General features: G+C 42.1%; 1 protein-coding gene and 1 long non-coding RNA gene across 3 annotated transcripts in view; both read left to right on the forward strand.

Moving 5' to 3' along the window:
• The first annotated feature begins 960 nt into the window (after positions 1-960).
• Positions 961-15,622, forward strand: part of MARCHF6 (membrane associated ring-CH-type finger 6) — a 76,491-nt gene continuing 61,829 nt past the window's right edge. For both annotated transcript variants that reach the window (XM_086676032.1, XM_086676040.1), the window contains exon 1: positions 961-1,228. In XM_086676032.1, the coding sequence (XP_086532158.1) occupies positions 1,210-1,228 (19 nt within the window). In that variant the 5' untranslated portion in view covers positions 961-1,209. The remainder of the gene's footprint in view (positions 1,229-15,622) is intronic.
• Positions 12,413-14,006, forward strand: LOC147584013 (uncharacterized). The gene is made up of 2 exons (XR_015240491.1): positions 12,413-12,558; positions 13,218-14,006. It is a non-coding gene; the product is annotated as an uncharacterized LOC147584013 (long non-coding RNA).

A 15,622-nucleotide genomic window follows, 5' to 3' on the forward strand; every position in this document is an offset into this window, starting at 1 on the left:
TTACTCTAAATCTCATTCTGATTCAGAAAGTGGGGGGGGGGGGGAGGTCTTCCCAATGCCTTCAGTCACGCAGATGTAAAAGAGATTGCTAGCATTCTTGAATCTATTTCTGCAAATCATCTGTATATTGCTTAAAATGTTTTTCTTTGGGGTTAGAGGCATCTCTGCTTCTACTCAGGCGATCCTAAGGCACTGGCCTTTCTAATCTGTATTTTGTAAGTAGAGCTTCACTTAAAGAAAAAGGCAAGCTCATGGTGTGGAGTACTGACGGAGGCAGAGGTCAGCCGCTCCTAAGGCCGAGGCAGTTCGGCTCCGGCCCGGTAGGCGTCCTGAACTCCGCACAGGAAGGCCTGTTCGCATCCGAACCGATCTCTATTAGAGGCGGATGTCTCAATCCTCAGCCTCAGTGGGTTATTGAAGTCCTTCCAACCAAAATGCATGAGTCTCCCCGGGGGGAAATTTTGGTAAACTTAGCGAGCGTCTTCTCACATTTCAGCGATGTTGCACCGTTTCCTCAAAACGTGCATCACAGCCACCCAGGTGCCGAACAAAAGTGCGTCTCCTGGGCCCACTCCAGACACACGGCACTAGAGTCTCGTGGCGGGAGAGGGGGAGCAGAACCTGTGTTTTCTTTCACCCAGAGGATCCTTAAGCCACCCAGAAACGAGCCTCTGTTGTGCACCGCGGTCGGGTCCGCGCTGCGCTCGCTCACGCTGCCCCGCCCCCCCCGGCTCTGTTCCTTTTTTGTCGCCGCCCTCGGTGCCACCAGAGTTCGGCTCCTGCTTAGGTTTCAGCCACGCCGCCCACGACGAGACCCAGGTGGCCCGGAGCCCGGGCAGGCGCAGCCCCGCCCGCGCCCGCCCCTCACCGTCCCGGAGGCCGCCGGCGGCGGAAGTGACGGCGCGCGTCGTTGGGGGGCGCTCCCGCCCCTTCCGCCCGGCGCCCCGCCCAGGCCTCTCCGCCCCGATCTCCCCGCCCCTCCCCCTCCCCTCTCGCGGCCGCTTTCTGTCAGCCTGTCTCCCTCTCCCTCTCCCCCTCTCTCCTTCCTCTCGTTTCCTCTCTCGCACCTGAGCACACGCACCTGCCCGGCCCGGCTCCGCTCCCTCCTCCCTCCTCCCCCTCCCTCCCTCCCTCCCCGCCCGGGCCGGAAGGCTCCGGCCCCGGCCGCGGGTGCCTCGCGGCTGCGTCACCGCCGCCCCCCCAGACAAGATGGACACCGCCGAGGAAGGTAAGCGGCGGCGCCCGCGCCCTTCACCGGCGTCTGGGTTCGGGCCAGGCCCGCGCTCTGGCCGCGGCGCCCCAGACGGGCGACGGGCCCGGGCGGCGCGGCGGGGGCGCCTCCCCTCGGGGCGGGGGAGCGCGGTGACCGGCGGGGCCAGCGCCCGGGCCGTTTGCCCGCCGAGGAGCCGGCTCGAGGGGCGGCGGACCGCGCGGAGCGGGGGGGGGGGGGGGGGCCGAAGGTGACCCCTCGGCGCTCCCCACCGTTTCCCGCCCGTGCGCGCGGGGGGCGGGAACCCGCCGGGGGCGCGGGGCTGCGGGGCTCCGGGCTGGCGCGGCCTCCCTGCCCCTCCATCCCCCCCCGCACGTCCCCGGGGGACCTGCAGTGGTCGCCGCCCGAAGTACGGGGGCGTATTCCACGCCCATCCCCCACTCGGTTTTGTCTTCCTTATTGTCGTTTCGCCTATTGCTGTACAGGCCCTATCCCCTGACGACAAAACTTCTTTGTTGACTCTGAAACTTCGCGAAAAATGCCCCGCCAGGTGACGGCTGAGTGCGGTTGACTGACCCCTATTTTAGAACCTTGCCCTGTGCGTCCCTGCCCCCAAATAATTTGTTTACTAAACGTGGAAGAGTAAGGTCCAGCGAGGTTATTGGGAGGAGGGAGATTGTTTGGAATTCTTTTGTTTCGGTGTAGTTTATTTTGTGTCCAATCCCTGACACTAGCAAGCGGGGGTTTGTGTGCTTTGTTTTGTGAGTGTTTGGGATACGGCTGTTTGTTAACCCGTGTAAACTGAATACATGAGGTATAGACATCTAGGGGTATGGAAATGCGTTTGCTTATCCACCGAAGGGTAGGGTGGGTTCACGTTCAAGCGGTTTTATCTTTTTAGAATCGACCAAATAATTTAGTGTGTCTGTAGAGGAAATTACTACATTATCCTGTTTCTTGATGGTTTGGTTATCAGTGAAGATGCCCTGATGCGTTGAGTGGCTTTATGTGGGGATATGTCTTGCAGCCTTAATGGATTGCGATTTGGGTGGTTTTGGATGAAAATCGTGGAGCACTGCCATGGCATGCAATAGTGATAAAAAGTTTAAGATCTTAGTGTATGTGAAGAATTGGTTGAACTTGACTTATTTTTTAAATAAATCTTTCATTGGATAATAAGAACCTAGGCTGTAATGACATTTGTGTGTGATGGCTTACGGAGCATACCCACGTGCCTTTACGTTTGATCCTCATAGTGGTCCGGTGGAGTAGGTAGGTATAGGTGTGGAAATTCAGGCTCAGTTGTTTTAACAGCTGGTCCACGTTTCACACACTTGTAAGAGATTTTTAGCCCAGATATTCTGATTACCAATCGACGTTTCCTTCCATTATGTCTCCGTTGTGTTTATTACACCCAGTGAGTGAAGCTAGTCGCCACAGGAGATTCCCTTGGAAAAAAATAGTAAAGCTGCTGAGAGGTTAGGAATTACTTTGTTTTTGACAGATGGTCCTTGTGTGTGAATTTCCATCTGCAAAGATGTTACGTCATTTCGGATTCACATTTTAATGACTCAATCTAGTAAGGCACGTATTTATTTATTTATCACTCGATGTGTGCTGGCAACCCTAAATTCCATTCTTTGAGCCTGGGCGCTTAGTACTTGCCTACACTTATGGTGCTATAGTTAGTGGTAAATCAGGAATTGCAGAATCTGGAGGTTCATATGGAATCATGAAAGGATGATTTTCAACGTACTTCCAGTGCTTCAACATTGTTTTTCCTTGTAAAATTATAATCAGGGTAAGGCATAAATGATTTTTACTTACTGACTTGAACACTGTTTCTTATTGAAATAACTAGTATTGAGTACGTGTGTGTGGCATGTGTTTACTGAACACTTTATACACATCTTCTTTAATTCTCCACATTTTTAGGGTATCCACTCTTTACAGAGAGGAAAGGGGGAGTGTGGGGGGGGGGTTTGAGGTGAGGGGTCGGGTTGGTATGATTACGTGACTTGCCCAGGGTCATCTAGATGGCGCATATCAGAGGTAAGATTCAGACTCAGGTCTGTTAGACTCTGTGGTTAAAATAGATAATAAATAACTTATTTTTGTCACTCCCTTTATAGGATGAATCATTTACATATTTTGACAGAACCTTTTTTTGGGCATTTGTTTTATGAAGCTATTAGTCATGAAATGAAAGTGAATTTTAGTACTTCTCCTGCTCACTTTGCTAAATTCCAAATCAGAGATCTTCTGAAATTTTCAAAATTAATTTAAATTTAACTTGGAAAAACATTGAAAGGAAAGAGAGGGTTATAGAGAATTATTTCATGATAAAGTGAAAAAAAAAGCTTGGAAACAACTGCTCTATTTGCTAAACTAGTTATTACAGATTATTTCTTAAAATGCATTTGGGTTTTTTTTTTATCTGACTATAAAAGAAACAGTTTTTCTGTAGGACACAGTAAAAATGAAAGAAAATGACCAAAAAAAATGTAAAGAAAATTAAATTTTTAAAAATTGTCATTTATTATTAAAAACACTGATAATGTTTACTTTTGTATTTTTAGTATGTTAATCTGAGCAAAGATGAAGAATGTAATTAAAATACCAACTATACAGTGTGTAACTCTTCCCTCCTTTAAAAATAGCATGTCGAGGGGTGCCTGGGTGGCTTGGTTGGTTAAGCATCCGACTTCGGCTCAGGTCACGATCTCACGGTCCGTGAGTTCGAGCCCCGCGTCGGGCTCTGTGCTGACGGCTCACAGCCTGGAGCCTGTTTCGGATTCTGTGTCTCCCTCTCTCTCTGCCCCTCCCCTGTTCATGCTCTGTCTCTCTCTGTCTCAAAAATAAATAAAGTTAAAAAAAATTTTAAAAAGCCATGTCGCTTTCCTCTAGGGTATCACAGATGATGTTGTAATGCTCAGAATGTTTTGTATTTGTGGTAAACAGTACTAAAGTCTGTTAGAAAACTGATAATTTGCTAGATGGATTTTGGCCCTTCATAATAAGTGTTTGCTAGATTTTAAAGATCTCTAAAAAGTGTTTGGGGTATTAAATTTTGTTTTTGTAAAATCAACAGGTTTATGATCTAGTTTCATAACAGAGGATGTGTGAGTCATTCATATTGTTTTTTGTATGTATTTTGTATGAGTGGAGATACGTTATGTAAACTGCTATCATCAAGTCTTTAATGTAAGAGGATACCTTAGATACACAGCTTCCTCATTTTATGGATTAGGAGTCTGATCCTGCAATGCACTGAGATTTTTTGGTTTCAAAAAATATATATATGTCTTTTGCTCAAGGATATACATTAAAAAAAAATGTTTATTTAGAGAGAGAGAACCAGCGGGGGAGGGGCAGAGAGAGAAGAGAAGGGGCACAGAGTATCCAAAGCGGTGTCCACGCTGACATCAGAGAGCCTGATACAGGGCTCGAATTCATGAACCCATGAGATCATGACAAGAGCCAAAGTCACACACTTAACTGACACGGCCCCTCAAGGATATACATTTCTTAAAAGGAAAAACACCACGCTGTTGGAATGGATGTTGGAAGCAAGTATTGATGTATGAAACCCTCATAAAGATACTAAATACATTTTGCCATAGTAGAGTGTTATCATTTCGGTCCAGTGATACAGACCCGATTTTTTTATTTTGCTAAATTACTACTTGCTAGCAGAACACAATTCAAAATCTTATCAGCAATTTGTTTATGGAATGCCAAAGCAATTATTTTATATGCTTTGTGAAACATTGGGAGGGTATAAATTTGAAAGTGTATTGCAGTCGATCGTGTTGTATATTTACTATGGCAAAAACTTGAGATGACATAGATTTGGAAGAAAGGAGTTAGAAGTATGGGAAGTTGTCAGAACCAGACAGCTAGTTACCATCTTTCTAGAACCACATGGTCTTTCATCTCTGCTTCCAGACAAGTCTGCTTCATTCTTCTCACCACAGATCAGCTTTCACTGCATTGGCAGGCTTATCACCAAGCAGACATGCACTTATTTGACAAATGTTTATTTGAGCACCTGTTAGAAGCCAGGCACTATTTTATGCTCTTGCGCTAGGCAGAGAACAAAATAGACAGAATCCCTCATTTCATAGAGTTTACATTCTTGTTTTTGGCTTGGTAGGGGAGGAAGGGATGACAGAAAATAAATTATATGGCATAGCTGGAAGGTTATAAATGTTGTGGAGAAGAGTAAATCTGGAGGGAATAAGGTGTGCCAGGGTGGGAGGACGGGATTTCAGTTTTAACTATGGCAGTGAAGGAAGGCCTCACTGAGAAGGAGCGAAGAGAGGGAGTTGGATACGCAAATACTCTGTGCACAGAGAATTCTAGGCAGAGAGAATAGCCAGTGTGAACTCTCTAAGATGGGAGTGTGTCAGGAGACCAGTGTAGCTACAATGGAGTGAATGAGTTGGGGGAAGAGTAAGTAAAATATGAGGTCAGAGATCATGGGACCAGTGTAGAAGCAGAATGGGTATGTAGGACTTGACTTCTGTTGTGAGATAGGGAGGGTTTTGAGCAGAGGTGAGGCATAAATTGTCTTGCCATTGTGTCCATGGCTATTTCCGTGAATAGATCTCTTTCCTCATCAACTTAATCTTAAATCCAAATTTCTGGGAGCTAGAATCTGATTGGCCCGTGTGGGATCAGGTGCCTACCCATGATCCAGGTGGCTGTGTGATGGTGGGAAAGATGATGGAAAAGTAAAAATCATGCCAAAAGCTGCAAACCAGCAGTTTAGTTACAAGTCCTGGAGATGTAGTATACAGCCCCATAACAATAGTCAGTACTATGTTATATATGTGAAAGTTGTTAACAGAGTAGATCTTAAAAGTTCTTATCACAAGAAAAAAATTACGTGTAGTGATGGACTTAACTAGAGTTACTGTGGTCATTTCACATGTTACATATATTGAATCTTTATGTCATACACTCAAAAGTAACGTTATATGTCAGTTATAGTTCAATAAAAAGGAAAAGAATAAAAGTCATGGCTGTCAGTGTCCATTCTCGATTCAGGGCAGACATCCCAAAAGTTGTTTCCTCCATTGTTGAACTAGAATATCTTCTGGGCTGGAATGCTGTGAGTGATTAATGTTGAGCTACCTGGGTATCCTCTTCCAGACCAGGCTTATTTTAGTTGGGCTTTACTTCTCTCCTGTAAGGACATGAAGATTGCTTATTTTTAGTATAATACAGGTAGAATGGAGAGTGTTCTTAAAAAGGTAACAGGAAGTAAGACCCCAAGGGAAAACTGATTAATTCAGACTATATTTTAGAATGCTATTGCAGTGGGCTGGGCAAGATATTATATAGGGGTTTAAATTCAGGCAGTGGAAATGGAAAGAATGAGAAAGAAGAAACAGATCAGGGTAGAATTAATAGAAAATAGTGATTGATGAGGTGATATAGGAAGGAAGATTTAAGAATGATTTCTGGTGTAGCTTCATTAGCTCTGAATGGGAAGAGATGAATTCAGTTTTGGATATTATATTTTCAACAGGCGCCATAACAAAGGATCACAGACTGGGTGACTTAATAGAGACTTATTTTCTCACAGTTCTGGAGACCAGAAGTTTGATACCAAGGTGTCTGCAGGGCTGGTTTCTTCTGAGGCTTCTCTCCTTGCTTGCAGATTTGTGTCTTCTTCTTGTGCCTTCTGTATGGTTTTCTTTCTTTGCATGTTTGTGCCCTAATCTTGTTTTTACAGAGGCACCACTCATGTTGACTTAGGGCCCATCCAAATGATCTTATTTTTTAACTTAATTATCTCCTTAAATACCCTGTCTAGAAATACAGTCATTCTGAGGTTCTAGGTAATAGGACGTCAGTTTATGAATTTTGGTAGAGCTGGTGGAAACAACACAATTGAGTCCATAACAGGCATAAATTCTTGAAGGCTTGGAAGACATGGCACATTTTCTGTACACTTATTTCTTATAACTGAACTTAATTACAATGTCTTTTTTACTTTTCTCTCTCACTTCCCTGCTTCCACTTGTGTATTTTGTACTGATAGGTTAATAAGGTATAATTTGTATACAATCAAATTTAGTATTTTTAGTGTGTAATTCTATTATAGCACTTTTGAGATAGAAGATTTGGAGGTTCCTTGTCTCTTCTCCATTTATCAAGTATTGAATTCCCCCATTCTTAGCCATTTCAAAGTTCCTCAGAGGCACTTTTATTAAATGGAACAGTTTGTAGACCATTGGACTTAGGATTCCTTTACACTTTTTTTTTTTTTTAAATTTTAGAGAGAGTGATCAGGAGAGAGGGACAGAGAGAGTGTGTGTGTGTGTTTTTAATGTTTTTATGTATTTTTGAGAAAGAGAGAGAGAGGGAGCAAGAGCACAAGCAGGGAAGGGCAGAGAGAGAGGGAGACACAGAATCAGAAGCAGGCTCTAGGCTCTGAGCTGTCAGCACAGAGCCTGATGCAGGGCTCGAACTTGTGAACTTCGAGATCATGACCTGAGCCGAAGTCGGACGCTTAATCGACTGAGCCATCCAGGTGCCCCATGAGAGAGAGAATCTTAAGCAGAGGCTCAATCCCATGACCTGGAATCATGACCTGAGCGAAATCAAGAGTTGAACGCTTAACTGACTGAACCACCCAGGTGCCCCTCCTTTTACACTTTTAAATACTGAGGAGCCATAGGACTTTTGTTTGTTTATTTTTAATTTATTTTTTAATTTTTTTTATTAACGTTTATTTATTTTTGAGACAGAGGCAGAGCATGAGCGGGGGAGGGGCAGAGAGAGAGGGAGACACAGAATCTGAAGCAGGCTCCAGGCTCCGAGCCATCAGCCCAGAGCCCGACGTGGGGCTTGAACTCACGGACCGCGAGATCGTGACCTGAGCTGAAGTCGGACACTCAACCGACTGAGCCACCCAGGTGCCCCAGGAGTTTTATTTATGTAGGGGTTATCTTTTTACTCTATTAGAAATGAAAACAGAACTTTAAATACAATGCATGTTAACAAAAGTAACTTTATGATAAATGTATTTTCCAAGACAAAAACCTCAGTGAGAAGAGTATCGTTGTTTGAATTTTTTGCCAATCTCTTTTATGCCTGGATTCTTACAAGACAATTGGATTCACATCTCTGCCTCTGTAGTTCCTCTTGCCATATGTTTTGGTTAAAGTGTATGAAGAAAATTTGGCTTCACACAGGTAATTTGAAAAGGGAGGTATATTTTCAGGTAATTTTTGATATCCTTTGATACTATGCCAAAAGTTGACAAGTAGTAGTTTCTTTAAGCGGTATTACATCTGAAAACATATATATCACCTTTTAAAAATTAAATCAACTTAAATTAAAATCCATTGGTCTGATGGCTCAGGATAGTCCAGGAATAGACTCATACGTATATGGACAATTGATTTTTGACTAATCCAGTTACAAAAGCAGGGGTGCCTGGTGGCTCCATCTGTTGAGCGTCTGGCTCAGGTCATGGTCTCAGGGTCATGGGATCGAGCCCTGTGTCAGGCTCTGTGCTGAGCCTGGAGCCTGCTTGGGATTCTCTCTCTCCCTCTGCCCTGCTTAAACTTCCTTACTCTCTCTTTCTCTCTCCCCCCCCCCCCCAAAAAAAAGGAAAAGAAAAAAGATACAAAAGCATTTCGGTGAAGAAAGTATAGTTTTTCAACAAATGGTGCTGGAATAATTGTCCAAAGGCAGAAAATGAAGTTTGAGGCATTCCTTGGACCATGTACCAAAATTAGCCCAAAGGGATGTTAGATCTAAATGAAAAACCTAACTGTGGAAGTTTTAGAAGAACATAGGAGAAAATCTTTGTGATCTTGGGTTAGTCTGCTAAGATTTCTTAGGTACAACACTAAAAGCATGATCCCTAAAAGAAGAAATTGTTAAATTGGATGGCATCAAAATTCATCACTGTGTAGAGAATGAGGACATGCCACAGAAAATGTTTGCAAAACATATATCTGATAAAAGGACTTACTGGAGTATATAAGAAACTCTCAAAACTCAATTAAGAAGAAAACAAATGACCCAATTAAAAAAAGTTTTTTTTAATGTTTATTTTTGAGAGATAATGAGTGTGAATGGGGGAGGGGAGAGAGAGAGGGAGACACAGAATCAGAAGGCTGCAGACTCAGCTGTCAGCACAGAGCCTGATGAGGGGCTCGAACTTGCGAACTTCGAGATCTTGACCTGAGCCAAAGTCAGATGCTTAGCCAATTGAGCCATCCAGGTGCCCCACAAATGACCCAGTTTAAGAGATGGCCCAAAGATTTTGGAAACTTCACCAGAGGATATATGCACATGGCTAGTAAGCATATAAAAAGATGGAGAGCATCACTGGTCATTAGGTACATGCAAATCAAGATGACAGTGAAAGAATTCACACCCACAACAATGAGTGTCATCAAAAGGGACGGATAATCAGTGTTGTTGGGATTGTGGAGAAATTGGAGCTTCCATTCGTTTCTGGTGAGAATGTATATAGTGTGGCTAATTAACCTCAAAAAGTTAAACTGAGCTGCCAATTCCATTCCTAGGTATATACCCAAGAGGATTAAAAATGTCACAATCCGGGGCGCCTGGGTGGCGCAGTCGGTTAGGCGTCCGACTTCAGCCAGGTCACGATCTCGCGGTCCGGGAGTTCGAGCCCCGCGTCAGGCTCTGGGCTGATGGCTCAGAGCCTGGAGCCGGTTTCCGATTCTGTGTCTCCCTCTCTCTCTGCCCCTCCCCCGTTCATGCTCTGTCTCTCTCTGTCCCCAAAATAAATAAACGTTGAAAAAAAAAATGTCACAATCCGTTGTCTATTATCTGATGAATGGATAAGTAAAATGTGGTAGATCTATAAAATGGAATATTTGGAAATACAAAGGAGTGAAATACTGGTATGTATTACAACTTGGCTGAACCTCATAAACATTATGCTAGGTGAAAGAAGCTAGTCCTGAAACACCACATTTCATATGATTCAAATTGTGTGAAATATCCCCAATAGGCAAATCTGTATAAAAACAAAGAATGAGGAGTGACTGTTGATATATTGTTACAAGGTTTCTTTTTGGGATGATGAAGCTGTTAAAAAACTAGATTGTGGTAATGGTTGCATAACTCTGTACATAAATTAAAAACCATCAGATTGAATACTTTAAGTTGTTGAGCTTTATAATTTGTGTATTTCAATAAAGCTGTTAACAAAAGAAGACTACGATGAGATATCTCTATTGTGTACCTGTTAGAAAGGATGAAATTGTAAAGGACGACCATACCAAATGTTGGTGAGAATGTGGAACAACCGGCGCTTTCGTGTACTGCTGGTGGGAATGTAAAATGGTACGGCCACTTTGAAAATCAGTGTAGCGGTTTCTTAGAAAGTTAAACATGCACTTAACACATGATCCAGCCATGGCACTCCTAGGGGTTTACTAGGAGAAATGAATGCCTACAAACTCGTATGTGCACGTACATAGCAGTTTTATTTGTAAAATCCCAAAACTTGCACTAGCCCAAATGCCCATCAACAGACGAATGGATAAACAAATTGTGACACATCCATACAGTGGAATACTAGTCTGTGCTAAAAAGAAATGAACTTTTGATACACGTAACAACATAGATGAATCTCAAAATAATTAGGGTGAGTGAAAGAAGAAGCCAGGGTATGTGCCACTTAGATAAAACTCTAGAGAATGCAAGTTAATCCGAAGTACTGGAATGCAGATAGGTACTTGCTTAGGAATGGGGCGGAGAGGAGAGTGGGACAGTGAGATTATCAAGGAACTTGAGTTAATTTTGGTGGTGATGGATACCTTATTTCAGTTGTGGTGACCGTTTTATCATTGTCAGGTGTACCAAGTGATATTTAAGCGCATTTTATTGAATGTCACTTATTCCTCAATAAAGCTATTTTTAAAAATCTATTGGGTTATTTTTTTACTCATGCATGGTTTTGTAGCATGATGTGTTGATCTTTTGGTAGATAGTCGCTGAGTTCTGCATATCTTCCAAATGGTAGTAGAAAAGCTTCCATTCACTAACGTCACCACCTAGCTCGTCTTGAAAAGCCTTTTAGGTATTAGAGAGGCTGTTATGCTCGTTGTGATGGATACAAGTTTTCTGAAATCATAATTTTTGTCTGAAAGTTTGATTTTTATTATTGGCAGTAAATATCGTTAGTTGTTTTCCTTCACTCTTGGGCTCACTTGATTCTTTTGTGATAAAATGTCTGCCGAATACCTAGACCTGAATAACTGTTTTTGTTTTTGTTTTCTCAGTTTTTTTTACCCATGGTAAACATGATGTTTCAAAAAACAACATGATGTTCCCTGGAAGGAAAAAACAGTTAGTCCAGCTGGCAAGTCCAAAGAATTGTACAAGTGCTGTTTCTTGTGGTAGCCATTGCTGTCGAGCTCAAGTCCAGGATGATGAGCCCACACTCCCTGTATTTTCCAATTCTAAACCTTCCACTTGGTTTTTTAAATCTTCTTTTTCTTTTTTTTTACTGTTTTTTCTTTGTTTGTTTTTTGCAGTCCTGGTCTAGTGAGGAGACAGAAAACACACAGTAATTTAGCCAGAGGAAGTTGAAAGAATTATTAAGCTACAGTAAGAGCGTAGCTATAAAGGTATAAAGCATACTGTAAAGGGTACTTTGGACAAGAGGGAGTCTATCCAAGTAGGGACACGTTCTGAATTGGTGGGGCCCCCCTCACGTCTGTGGTTCAGACATTGGAGAAATGTGGAGTTGTTCAGAGCTGGTCTGCAGTTTCTGGGCAAGCAGGAAGCAACCCTCCAGGGTGCAGGCAAGCCAGAGTTGATGGATGGGCATGCAGAGGAAGTTGGCTACCATTGTTAGGTACAAGGCCTGGAGTGTATTGGGTTCTTCTTACCAGTAGGATTGTGAAAAGGTAGACATTATAACAGACCTACTGACAGTGCAGCAGGAGCCGGAAAACCACTTCCTTCTTCTTGCCTTGTCCCTCCAGCACCCTGTACTGACATGTTTGTGTAAAGAAAGGCTTCAGGATTCAGTCTCTTACCACTGGACGGATACTGAAGAACGAATCTGAGAGGGAATGCGTTGATACCCGGCCCACCCCTCCCAAAGCCATTGGAGCCACTGCCTGTGCTGCTGGCAGAATCACCACCAGGATCTGTAACTACTGCAGGAGTCCACAGCACCTGCAGGTAGCCGCCACTGCTGTTTTCAGAGCCAGTAGTAGGAAATGGCTTTACCTTTTCCGGCAAAAGTGCTTCTTGTTGACCGAATGCAACTCAAGCCTAGTCAGCAAAGAAGCCCAAAAAATGTGGTTTTCAGGCTTCCAAGAGCAACAGTACAGGTGAATGTTCATTTTGTAATAAGTAATCTGGAGAGAGAAAATAACTAAACCTTGGGGTATATGTAGAATTAGGATTTTGAATCCTGTGTTTGCAAGGCCTAATTATGTACATTTTTTTATAGGCAAACTTTTCCAGGTAGAGTGTGGCAGTGAAGCACTAGAAACTTTGGGGAAGGAAGGCAAGAAAATCACCAGTGTTCTCATCTAACCAATTATAATGGCTATGTTGGTTTTTTTTTTTTTTTTTTTTTTTGTATTTTCTCTTTTAGGCTATTCTGATATTTTTACCTAGTAGGAAGTACAGTGTGTATTTTATTTCAGTTTTTATTCCTGTTTTGTTTACTTAACATTTTGCATTTTTCTATATTCCATGTAGTGAATGTACCACAATTTAATATGCCCATTCCCCTGGTTTTGGGTATGTAGGTTATTCACTGACATTTTGAGTAATATTTTTCAATCCTATATTAATATTTGCCTACTGTGATCATAGCTACTAATTGTAAAATTTTATTGGTAATCAGATATTAAAAATCCTTTGTTACTTCAGCCAAATGACTCAAGGCCAACATTAACAATCATAATTCATGTTAATGGTATATACCCTTAATACGATGTGATGAAAATGGCACTTTGCCTATGTGATTTTCTTCCCTCAGACCTATAGCCCCATATTCTAATCATGAGCAAAACATGAGACATTCTGAAAAAGACATCCTACAACATACCTACCCAATACTCCTTAAAACAACCGAAGTCATCAGAAACAAGGAAAGCCCAAGAAACTGCCAGAGCCAAGAGAAACTCTTAGCCAAGCTAAGGAGACATGACAGCTAAATAAACGTCAGGTGGATTTTGGAACAAAAAAAAAAAGGATATTTGGTGCAGAGAAAGGAAATCTGAATGAACTGTTGATTTTAGTTTATGATAATGTGTGAATATTAGTTCATTAGATTCAAACAAAAGTACCATCCTAATGTAAGGTGTTAAAAACGTGATACTAGGTGCTGTGCGTATGAGAACACTGCGCTGTCTTCTCAGATTTTCTGTAAATGTAAACTTGTTCTGGAAAATAAAGTCTTTTAATAATTTACCAACCCTTTGCTTTTTGAGTTATCATTAGTTGATTACCTGAAGGATTGTGCAAACATTTTAAAATCTTATGTGGAAAAACATTCAAGGTAGATGATGGCCTAAAAATAATGACATCTACCCAAAGCTCTTCTTTTTTCTGTAGTAGGTGCTTAGGATACATTTGGTGAACTGGATTATTGGCTAGAAAAATTGATGGGATGGGCCAAACCAATACGGGTGTTGACTTCCACAGCTGACTCCAACTTGGTAACCTACTCTTCTTACTGGTTGTTCTTTTCTCCCTCCCTCTCATTTCCTGGGCCATCTCCATACTCAGTTACTAAGGATTTGAAGTTTTTCAGTAAAAAAACAAACAAACAAAAAAACACATATATTTATTGAGCTAGGCTCTGTGCTATTAAAGGGTATGCTTTTGTGAAGATATTAGGTATTCAAATAAAGCCACAAAAGTTCCCACACGATTAAACAGAAGAAATTTACTTTTGAAAAGCGGGAAGAGCCTGGGGAGAGGGAAGGGGGGAAAAAAAGGCAGGAAGAGTTTTTCTTCACTGTTTCTAAGCAGGTTTGCATTCCTAACAAGTAAAATGCGATGTTTTTACTTTGGCCTGACAAGATTTGTAGTTTTGCTGCATGTAAATCCGGTGGGAGCCTTGTTCTACCACAGAACTTTATTATTTCAGTTTTACTAAAAGGCCTCAGGCTGTGCCTTATGCAGACTTTATTGTCTTATAACCTTGGCCATATTATTCTGTTGAGGCGTTGGGTGGTGTGATTGATTTTAGTATACAAAACAGGTTAGTCTTTCTTTGACTTTCTGTGTTGGTGGTAGTTGTGTTTTAGTTGCTCCCCCCTGCCCCCGAAGCTGCTAAGACCCTTTCTGAAACAGGATAGGCTAATTTATGTCTTAGGCACAACTCAGAAGTCACGGCAGCTTAAAGAGACAGAGGTTTCTTTCTCCCTGAGCATCATGTCTGGTACAGGCTGGGGAGAGATGCCCCTGGTACCTGCGGTCATGTGGAAACCTAGATTGCTGGAAGCTCCATGTTAGTGTGCTTCCACAGTCGTTAAGGCAGGAAAATGCAGTGTGGTGAGTTGTGTTCGTTAGCTCCCAGAGTTTTCTACCCAGAAGTGGTACACATCACTCTAGCTTGTATTTCATTTCTAATTTCAGAGTGGCAGGGAGGGCAGTCCTATTATTTATCCAGAAAGTGGAATGCCAGAAATATTTAATGTCCAGTGCTGATGATTTCCACAGTCCCTAATGGCATTAGTTCCTGTCTGACTGGATGAAATTAATGTGTATGTTGGGATACGTTTCAGTATGCAACTTCATCAGACTACATTTGAGTGAGGGAACAGTAACTTTCATGTCATTACCCTTTCCCATTTGTTCTTCAATTAAAGTATTTAAACGATACTTTAATTTACCTTACTATTTAATGTTCACGGGGTTTTTTGTTTTTGTTTGTGTTTTCGTTTTTTTTTTTGGTCTGGGTCAGTTTGTGTAGTTTTTTAATTCCAGTGTAGTTAACATACAGTGTTATATTAGTTTCAGGTATACAATATAATGATTCAACGGTTCCTATATTAGTGCTCATCATGATAAGTGTACTGTTAATCCCCTTCACCTAACACCCATCCTCCCACCTACCTCCCCTCTGGTAGCCACCTGTTTGTTCTCTGTAGTTAAGAGGCTGTCTTTGGTTTGTCTCTCTCTTTTTTTCTTTATTCGTTTTGTTTCTTAAATTCCACATGTGAGTTAAATCATATGGTATGTGTTTTTCTCTGACTTTTTTCACTTAGCTATAATCTCTCTGGATCCATTCATATGTTGCAAATGGCAAGATTTCATTCTTTTTTATGGCTGAATAACAATCATTGTATGTGTATATAACATGTCTCTCTCTTTTTTTTTTTTAATGTTTATTTTTGAGGGGGAGAGAGAGAGAGAGGGAGGGAGGGAGGGAGG

This window comes from Puma concolor, chromosome A1 (assembly GCF_028749965.1).
Source record: "Puma concolor isolate L17-30 chromosome A1, mPumCon1.1.hap2, whole genome shotgun sequence".
Classification (NCBI taxonomy): domain Eukaryota; kingdom Metazoa; phylum Chordata; class Mammalia; order Carnivora; family Felidae; genus Puma; species Puma concolor.